The 10,311-nt window shown below is 44.7% G+C and overlaps 1 protein-coding gene across 20 annotated transcripts in view; it reads left to right on the top strand.

Moving 5' to 3' along the window:
• pdlim5a (PDZ and LIM domain 5a) overlaps nt 1-10,311 on the top strand; it is a 128,745-nt gene that overhangs the window by 70,974 nt on the left and 47,460 nt on the right. For 16 of the 20 annotated variants that reach the window (XM_090236938.1, XM_090236942.1, XM_090236952.1 and 13 more), the window contains exons 4-5: nt 274-310; nt 1,341-1,765. In XM_090236938.1, coding sequence (XP_090093064.1) covers nt 274-310; nt 1,341-1,765 — 462 coding nt within the window. Of the gene's footprint in view, nt 1-273; nt 311-1,340; nt 1,766-9,348; nt 9,369-10,311 lie in introns of all 20 variants that reach the window. The other 4 variants (XM_036979372.2, XM_036979371.2, XM_036979373.2 and 1 more) reach the window with 1 other exon arrangement.

Below are 10,311 nucleotides of genomic sequence, written 5' to 3' on the forward strand. Positions count from 1 at the left end.
TGCAATGTGGACAAAGTTACATTGACACATGATTTGGTGTGTTCGTGGCTGATAACGCTGGCATATTAGTAACCAAGTGCATTCTGTTCTGATCCGAGTGGGGCTCAAACTCACAACAACACACACCACTCAACGCCAGCCGTTTTAGCTGACAGAGCAAGATACTGATCTGTCACTCTGTGAGTAAAAGTTGGCTTCAGATCTCAGGGAAGTTGTGATGTCACCAATGTAGCCCAGACAATGCACTACTTAATTATCTTCTTGTCTTCACAGAGCCTCCACCGTCCCAAAACCTCCCGTGGCTCCGAAGGTACGTATGTTTATCACAGACGATGTGATTCTCTCCCTCTTTAAGCCAGGTATAGACCTAACAAAATATCTGATTCAACATTGGTATTCCAGCCAGTTACTGTAAAAAAGTGAACATAGTTCATTTGATTGACATTGAATGTCTTTGCATAAATTGGGCCCCTCTGAAATGATGTCACACAACATCTGTGTTGCATGCTGGGAACAAGACCACCATTTGTAAAGTCATTCTATTTTGTTCCAGTTTAATACAGTAGTTGTCTAGTTGTTCCAGTTTAATACAGTAGTTGTCTAGTTGTTCCATTTTAATACAGTAGTTGTCTAGTTGTTCCAGTTTAATACAGTAGTTGTCTAGTTGTTCCATTTTAATACAGTAGTTGTCTAGTTGTTCCATTTTAATACAGTAGTTGTCTAGTTGTTCCAGTTTAATACAGTAGTTGTCTAGTTGTTCCATTTTAATACAGTAGTTGTCTAGTTGTTCCAGTTTAATACAGTAGTTGCCTAGTTGTTCCAGTTTAATACAGTAGTTGCCTAGTTGTTCCATTTTAATACAGTAGTTGTCTAGTTGTTCCATTTTAATACAGTAGTTGCCTAGTTGTTCCAGTTTAATACAGTAGTTGTCTAGTTGTTCCAGTTTAATACAGTAGTTGCCTAGTTGTTCCAGTTTAATACAGTAGTTGCCTAGTTGTTCCATATTAATACAGTAATTGTCTAGTTGTTCCATTTTAATACAGTAGTTGCCTAGTTGTTCCATATTAATACAGTAATTGCCTAGTTGTTCCATTGTTTTTATCGTTTCAGTTCAAATCAAATAAAAACTGATGCTTCTCTCTTCTCAGAGGGATAATTTAGTATTTTAACAATTTCTAAGCGAAAGGGCAGAACGATTCAGTAATCTTTGATTTGGTTAAGATAATTCCCCTTACAAAGTGTCTTTTTGGCTGTTTCTAAGAGAGCTGTGGAAACATCAGTGTTGCATGTGTTGTGTTGATGTGATGATGCATCCTGCATGCCTTTCCTCCAACATGTAGGTCGAGTCATCAGAGATCATTAAGCCTGTGGCTATTATCAGCCACCACCACCCCCCCTCCCACCACCATCCCACTGAGCCCACCAGTCTTATCCCCAGCTCCCCACACAACAAAACTGCCCGGCCCTTTGGGGGCTGCAGGAGAGAGGACAGGGACTACCCCATCGCACGCTCCCCCCATTCCGCCTTCATTCCCTCTGCATCCTCTGCCTTCACCCCCGCCACCCTAGCCCGCACTCCTCCTCCACCCCAGCCCCTCTTCCCTTTCTCCTCCTGCTCCTCACCCCCCTCCCTCCCTGCCGCACCCCAGCCCTCTGTCTATAACACGCCCTTCAACCTCTACTCCAACGAGAACGCCTGCGAGGTGGCCATGGGCCAGAGGCGGGGCCTAACGGAGAGCCAGGGAGGAGCTGTGCAGTTGAACGGGTGAGTGGCACTAACAGGCTCCTCCCCTTTTACTCATCCTCCCTTCCTCCCTCACCTGGGTCCAATGGAGAGATGTTGCCCTAAACGTCTCAGTATGAAACTGGGGTTAAACCATGGTTAGGGATTAGGAGGTTGGGTCCATCATGTACAGCACTGTGTGTCACTGTGAATGACCTTTCTGTTACAGGAGCTACAGTACTATAATATGATATGACAGCTTGGATGTGGATATGTGAGTTCTCATTGGATCGTATAGTGGCCTGCTACCACAGTGAAACCGAACCTTAAAGTTCAGAAACAACAGTCATCTAATATGAACTTTTCACCATTGTGTGTAGCCTACTGGATGTTGTTGCAGACAGTTTTAGATGATCAACAGAACTATTTGAGGTGTAAATCAGTTGAGATGAAGGCTGAGTTCCAAATGGTGCCCAGTTCCCTATATAGTACACTATCCTATGAGCCCTGGTCAAAAGTATCAAACCATAAAGAGAATAGGGTGCTATTTGGAACGTAGGAGTAATTTGACTAAATAACAATGAAGGCGTTGAAGCTGTTTAGTTGGTACTGCTCGTGTTCAAAGTGCCAGTATGAACCTGTTAGGGTTCAGGTGGTTTGGTATGAACTTGTCAGGGTTCAGGTGGTTTGGTATGAACTTGTCAGGGTTCAGGTGGTTTGGTATGAACTTGTCAGGGTTCAGGTGGTTTAGGTCTGAACTTGTCAAGGTTCAGGTGGTTTGGTATGAACTTGTCAGGGTTCAGGTGGTTTAGGTATGAACTTGTCAAGGTTCAGGTGGTTTGGTATAAACTTGTCAGGGTTCAGGTGGTTTAGGTATGAACGTGTCAGGGTTCAGGTGGTTTAGGTATGAACGTGTCAGGGTTCAGGTGGTTTAGGTATGAACGTGTCAGGGTTCAGGTGGTTTGGTATGAACTTGTCAGGGTTCAGGTGGTTTGGTATGAACTTGTCAGGGTTCAGGTGGTTTAGGTATGAACGTGTCAGGGTTCAGGTGGTTTAGGTATGAACGTGTCAGGGTTCAGGTGGTTTGGTATGAACGTGTCAGGGTTCAGGTGGTTTAGGTATGAACATGTCAGGGTTCAGGTGGTTTAGGTATGAACTTGTCAGGGTTCAGGTGGTTAAGTTATGAACCTGTCAGGGTTCAGGTGGTTTAGGCATGAACTTGTCAGGGTTCAGGTGGTTTAGGTATGAACGTGTCAGGATTCAGGTGGTTTAGGTATGAATTTGTCAGGGTTCAGATGGTTAAGTTATGAACCTGTCAGGGTTCAGGTGGTTTAGGCATGAATTTGTCAGGGTTCAGGTGGTTAAGTTATGAACCTGTCAGGGTTCAGGTGGTTTAGGCATGAACTTATCAGGGTTCAGGTGGTTTAGGTATGAACTTGTCAGGGTTCAGGTGGTTTAGGTATGAACGTGTCAGGGTTCAGGTGGTTTAGGTCTGAACTTATCAGGGTTCAGATGGTTTAGGTATGAACTTGTCAGGGTTCAGGTGGTTTAGGTATGAACGTGTCAGGGTTCAGGTGGTTTAGGTCTGAACTTATCAGGGTTCAGGTGGTTTAGGTATGAACTTGTCAGGGTTCAGGTGGTTTAGGTATGAACGTGTCAGGGTTCAGGTGGTTTAGGTATGAATTTGTCAGGGTTCAGGTGGTTTAGGTATGAACGTGTCAGGGTTCAGGTGGTTTAGGTATGAACTTGTCAGGGTTCAGATGGTTTAGGTATGAACTTGTCAGGGTTCAGGTGGTTTGGGTAAAACATGTTTTGGCACTGAGGCATTAAAGCAAAAAGCTGTTTTTGTTTTTAGTGTTTTTTCAAGTAAATAAGGTCAAACATTCCCAGTACTGGAAATATTATTGTGAAACCACAAGGTATGGGCACAACGACAGATTTAGGCGTGGGCAAGGACTATGTTTATGTTTTGTAGTTAGTAATAGTTTAATAACTCATTGGCTGTACACAGTGCATACAAGTAGAACAGTAGCAAAACAATCCAGACATTTTGTCTAGTTTTTTTCTCCCCCCTTACTTTCCTCCTGTCTGTCTGTCTGTCTGTCTGTCTGTCTGTCTGTCTGTCTGTCTGTCTGTCTGTCTGTCTGTCCGTATGTCCGTCCGTCCGTCCGTCCGTCTCTAATCTCCGACAGTCCATGACACACCCCCGTTTCCCTCTGTGAGTCCCAGGCTAGAGGAGATACTCTGACGCCGTGCATATTTTTAGCCTGCTGTAACCCTATCTGTTTACTGTATGGTGCAGTATGGGAGGCTTTAATGAGGTTGATGGTGGGGAGCTTTTCCTAAACTTACCATTTGTCGGAAGAAAGCTTTACCGTCTAGGTTGAGCCTGATGTTTTGGCTGTGTGCATATGAGCTGTCGATGCATCAAGCTGTCAAAACACACACACACACACAGGCACACACACACATAGATAAATGCACACACACACACACACACACACACGGTGGTCTTATGTGACCCCTAGCCCCGGGGGACAGGATGCCAGAGGGCGTCTCTGTTTCCCTGCTTGTCCCCAAAATCATATTACCCAGAATATGACACCTCTATAACACCCCTACTATCTCACTAGCTTATTGCGGCTGTTCTGTCAAAGTGGCACACATACCCATTCAGTACATAGACAGCCTTATCACAGAGGATACACCAGAAGGTACAGTGGTGGTGATAACATGGAGATTGTTGAACTCTGTTTACCATTACACACAACTGGGTTTATCTGTATCAGAGTCACTACAACACATCTGCTGGATCCATGTTGGCGTTAAACCCCAGACAGCTGTTCTGTTGCTTAGTCGACACGTGTCTGACTGACTGACTGTCTGTCTGGATGATCCAGCTCACGTTGGTCCTGACACTCAGACAGACAGTCAGATAGACAGACAGTTAGACAGACAATCAGTCAGATGGACAGACAGTCAGACAGACAGTCAGAAAGGTCAGACAGTCAGTCAGATAGACAGACAATCAGTCAGATGGATAGACAGTCAGAAAGGTCAGACAGTCAGTCAGACAGTCAGATAGACAGACAGTTAGACAGTCAATCAGTCAGATAGACAGACAGTTAGACAGACAATCAGTCAGATAGACAGACAGTTAGACACACAATCAGTCAGACGGACAGACAGTCAGACAGACAGTCAGAAAGGTCAGACAGTTAGAAGGTCAGATGGTCAGAAAGGTCAGACAGTCAGTCAGTCAGACAGTCAGAAAGGTCAGACGGTCAGTCAGACAGTCAGAAAGGTCAGACAGTCAGTCAGTCAGTCAGTCAGTCATTCAGAAAGGTCAGACAGTCAGTCAGACAGTCAATCAGACAGACAGTCAGAAAGGTCAGACAGATTGATTTCTTCCTGGTTTCTCTCATTCTCTCTCCTTCCAGCCACACCAGTAACTCTGCTCAGGTTGTGATTCAAATCTCCCAGTAATGGTTTAATTCTCTCCGCCAGTCTCTCCTCAGGCTCAGATGGATCCCGTCTGATCCCGTCTGATCCCGTCTGATCCCGTCCCTGCGTCCCAAATGGCACCATATTCCCTATGTACACTCTTAGAATATAAGGTGCTATCTAGAAACTAAAATGGTTATTTGGCTGTCCCCATAGGAGAGAACCTTCTGGTTTCATGTAGGAAGGGTTCTACATGGAACCGGAACGTTTTCTCCTATGGGGACAGCCAAATAACTCTTTTGGAACCCTTTTTTCTTAGAGTGTAGTGCACTAACTTTGACCAGGCCTGATGGGGCTTTGTTCAAAACTAGTGCACTATGTAGGGAATAGGGTGCCATTTGGGATGGGGGCCATCTTATGCTCCTATCAGTGAGTGTGTCGTAATAATGCACAGCCGTTAGCACCGTGGTGCTGTAAATATGTCATCTACACTGGTCCACTAGTCCTATATGTGCACAATGTGCACGTACCATTAGGATGCTTTGCTTGACTGTGTTGGACTATATTGTTGTCCGACTGTGTTAGAGAGACTGTGTTGTTGTCCGACTCTGTTAGTTAGCCTGTGTTGTCCGACTGTGTTAAACAGACTGTGTTGTCCGACTGTGTTAAACCGACTGTGTTGTTGTCCGACTCTGTTAAACAGACTGTGTTGTTGTCCAACTCTGTTAAACAGACTGTGTTGTTGTCCTACTCTGTTAAACAGACTGTGTTGTTGTCCTACTCTGTTAAACAGACTGTGTTGTTATCCAACTCTGTTAAACAGACTGTGTTGTTGTCCGACCGTGTTAGACAGACTGTGTTGTTGTCCGACCGTGTTAGACAGACTGTGTTGTTGTCCGACTCTGTTAAACAGACTGTGTTGCCCGACTGTGTTAAACCGACTGTGTTGTTATCCGACTGTGTTAAACAGACTGTGTTGTCCGACTGTGTTAAACAGACTGTGTTGTCCGACTGTGTTAAACCGACTGTGTTGTTGTCCGACTCTGTTAAACAGACTGTGTTGTTGTCCGACTCTGTTAAACAGACTGTGTTGTTGTCCAACTCTGTTAAACAGACTGTGTTGCCCGACTGTGTTAAACCGACTGTGTTGTTATCCGACTGTGTTAAACAGACTGTGTTGTCCGACTGTGTTAGACAGACTGTGTTGTTGTCCGACTCTGTTAAACAGACTGTGTTGTCCGACTGTGTTAAACAGACTGTGTTGTCCGACTGTGTTAAACCGACTGTGTTGTTATCCGACTGTGTTAAACAGACTGTGTTGTCCGACTGTGTTAGACAGACTGTGTTGTTGTCCGACTGTGTTAAACAGACTGTGTTGTCCGACTGTGTTAAACAGACTGTGTTGTCCGACTGTGTTAGACAGACTGTGTTGTTGTCCGACTGTGTTAAACAGACTGTGTTGTCCGACTGTGTTAGACAGACTGTGTTGTTGTCCGACTCTGTTAAACAGACTGTGTTGTCCGACTGTGTTAAACAGACTGTGTTGTTCGACTCTGTTAAACAGACTGTGTTGTTGTCCGACTCTGTTAAACAGACTGTGTTGTCCGACTCTGTTTAACAGACTGTGTTTTTGTCCGACTCTGTTAAACAGACTGTGTTGTTGTCCGACTCTGTTAAACAGACTGTGTTGTTATCCGACCGTGTTAGACAGACTGTGTTGTTGTCCGACTGACTCTGTAACTTAGTGAAGTGGAGCAGAGGTTCAACTCCTCATGATTGGGAAACATCCTCAACATATTACACGTGGCAGATTATCTGACTTTGATCAGAGTTTTCGATTATCGGCTTGCCTGTGTAATCCATACAAAGTGTTTTTCCTGGGAATGGAAATGTAGCTCAATTTGATCAAATTAATCAAGAGACACTTTGATGTAGTTCGAGTTTAGATTCAGGGTTCAAGTTAGAATTAGACTTTAAAGGTGCAATATGCGATTGGTACCAACATTTTTGTGATTTTAAATGAATGACATATATCCATTGATTATTTTGCTAGCACATACCCATAGACTTCCAGTCATTGCGCTAACGCTAATTAGCATTGGCTTGCAAAACTACCCCTAACTACCTTCATACTGGACACAGACATAAAAATGGTATCCACTAGTTAATCTGCCTCTGGGGAAGAAGATCAAATCCTGAAGTATCCTTTGAAGCTGGCCACTGAACATCTTCACCTGACTAGATGGATTCTTCCCTAGTCAAGTGGTTGCATTTTCTCCACTGAAAGTTAGGGGAGGGAAAGATCATCCTACATCTGTACCTAAGGGAAATTACACCTGGGAGGGATTCAGGTGAAATACCTGCATGTGTGTGCCGTCAGTGCATGTGGTTGTGTGCCTTTCATTTCAGAGGGGTTGTTGATTTGTCATTTACTGGCCTATTACTGTCTATCTGGGTAGGTTTAATACTGTCTATATGGGTAGGTCTAATACTGTCTGTCTGGGTAGGTCTAATACTGTCTGTCTGGGTAGGTCTAATACTGTCTATCTGGGTAGGTCTAATACTGTCTGTCTGGGTAGGTCTAATACTGTCTATCTGGGTAGGTCTAATACTGTCTCTCTGGGTAGGTGTAATACTGTCTATCTGGGTAGGTCTAATACTGTCTGTCTGGGTAGGTCTAATACTGTCTATCTGGGTAGGTGTAATACTGTCTCGCTGGGTAGGTCTAATACTCTCTGTCTGGGTAGGTTTAATACTGTCTATCTGGGTAGGTTTAATACTGTCTGTGTGGGTAGGTCTAATACTGTCTCTCTGGGTAGGTCTAATACTGTCACTCTCGGTAGGTCTAATACTGTCTGTCTGGGTAGGTCTAATACTGTCTATCTGGGTAGGTCTAATACTATCTATCTGGGTAGGTCTAATACTGTCTGTCTGGGTAGGTCTAATACTATCTATCTGGGTAGGTCTAATACTGTCTATCTGGGTAGGTCTAATACTGTCTGTCTGGGTAGGTCTAATACTGTCTATCTGGGTAGGTCTAATACTGTCTGTCTGGGTAGGTCTAATACTGTCTCTCTGGGTAGGTCTAATACTGTCTGTCTGGGTAGGTCTAATACTATCTATCTGGGTAGGTCTAATACTGTCTCTCTGGGTAGGTCTAATACTGTCTGTCTGGGTAGGTCTAATACTGTCTCTCTGGGTAGGTCTAATACTGTCTCTCTGGGTAGGTCTAATACTGTCTCTCTGGGTAGGTCTAATACTGTCTGTCTGGGTAGGTCTAATACTGTCTCTCTGGGTAGGTCTAATACTGTCTCTCTGGGTAGGTCTAATACTGTCTGTCTGGGTAGGTCTAATACTGTCTATCTGGGTAGGTCTAATACTGTCTATCTGGGTAGGTTTAATACTGTCTGTCTGGGTAGGTCTAATACTGTCTCTCTGGGTAGGTTTAATACTGTCTATCTGGGTAGGTCTAATACTGTCTATCTGGGTAGGTTTAATACTGTCTGTCTGGGTAGGTCTAATACTGTCTCTCTGGGTAGGTCTAATACTGTCTATCTGGGTAGGTTTAATACTGTCTGTCTGGGTAGGTCTAATACTGTCTCTCTGGGTAGGTTTAATACTGTCTCTCTGGGTAGGTCTAATACTGTCTCTCTGGGTAGGTCTATTACTGTCTCTCTGGGTAGGTCTAATACTGTCTATCTGGGTAGGTCTAATACTGTCTATCTGGGTAGGTTTAATACTGTCTATCTGGGTAGGTTTAATACTGTCTGTCTGGGTAGGTCTAATACTGTCTCTCTGGGTAGGTCTAATACTGTCTGTCTGGGTAGGTCTAATACTATCTATCTGGGTAGGTCTAATACTGTCTCTCTGGGTAGGTCTAATACTGTCTGTCTGGGTAGGTCTAATACTGTCTCTCTGGGTAGGTCTAATACTGTCTGTCTGGGTAGGTCTAATACTGTCTCTCTGGGTAGGTCTAATACTGTCTCTCTGGGTAGGTCTATTACTGTCTGTCTGGGTAGGTCTAATACTGTCTGTCTGGGTAGGTCTAATACTGTCTCTCTGGGTAGGTCTAATACTGTCTCTCTGGGTAGGTCTAATACTGTCTCTCTGGGTAGGTTTAATACTCTCTTTTCCATATGAGAATATCAACCATGTGCTCTCTCCCTTCCTTCACTCTACAGCCAGCAAATCCTGTGACAAAGTGCGTGTGTAAAGCATGCAAGCGTGGTGTGTGCGTGTGTGTGCTCGTTTGTCTGCGTGCGTGCCTGCCTGTCTGCGTGTGTGTGTGCTCGTTTGTCTGCGTGCGTGCCTGCTTGTCTGCGTGTGTGTGTGCTCGTTTGTCTGCGTGCGTGCCTGCCTGTCTGCGTGTGTGTGTGCTCGTTTGTCTGCGTGCGTGCCTGCCTGTCTGCGTGTGTGTGTGTGTGCTCGTTTGTCTGCGTGCGTGCCTGCCTGTCTGCGTGTGTGTGTGCTCGTTTGTCTGCGTGCGTGGCTGCCTGTCTGCGTGTGTGTGTGTGTGTGTGTGTGTGTAATACGGTTGGTTTGTGGAGTGCTTTTGACATAATGTAATGGCATGCACATTCACTACTACCTCCCTAACCAGGGTGGAGTTTATATACCAGCCATTATACTACAGGGAAATTAACAAGTTAACCCATGTAAGTGTACTTCCTGCTCACATAGTGCCATTCTATAGAAGTTTGCCTGTTACTTCAGGGAGCAGTGCACATGTTTACTCGCAAGCTACTATGTTACGTTGTACAACACACACACACACACACACACACACACACACACACACACACACACACACACACACACACACACACACACACACACACACACACACACACACACACACACGTACACGAACGCGAACACACACCCAATTACATACAGTGTGTGCATACAAACATATGGACACACACAGGGTCATATATAATTGTAGACGCGCTGACATGCTGACATGCCGACACATAGAAACGCACACTCAAGCTTCAGCGTTGACACGGGCAGAAAATCACTCACCCAGACAGGAAGTGTTGACAGGCATTTGTCAGAACCTGTTAATAAATCAATCCTTTCAAAGACTTGTGTACACGCATGCAGCAGTCCATCTCAACTATGTCTTTCTCCGTGTGTGTGCG

Source organism: Oncorhynchus mykiss, chromosome 6 (genome assembly GCF_057628025.1).
Source record: "Oncorhynchus mykiss isolate SJ-2025 chromosome 6, ASM5762802v1, whole genome shotgun sequence".
Taxonomy (NCBI): domain Eukaryota; kingdom Metazoa; phylum Chordata; class Actinopteri; order Salmoniformes; family Salmonidae; genus Oncorhynchus; species Oncorhynchus mykiss.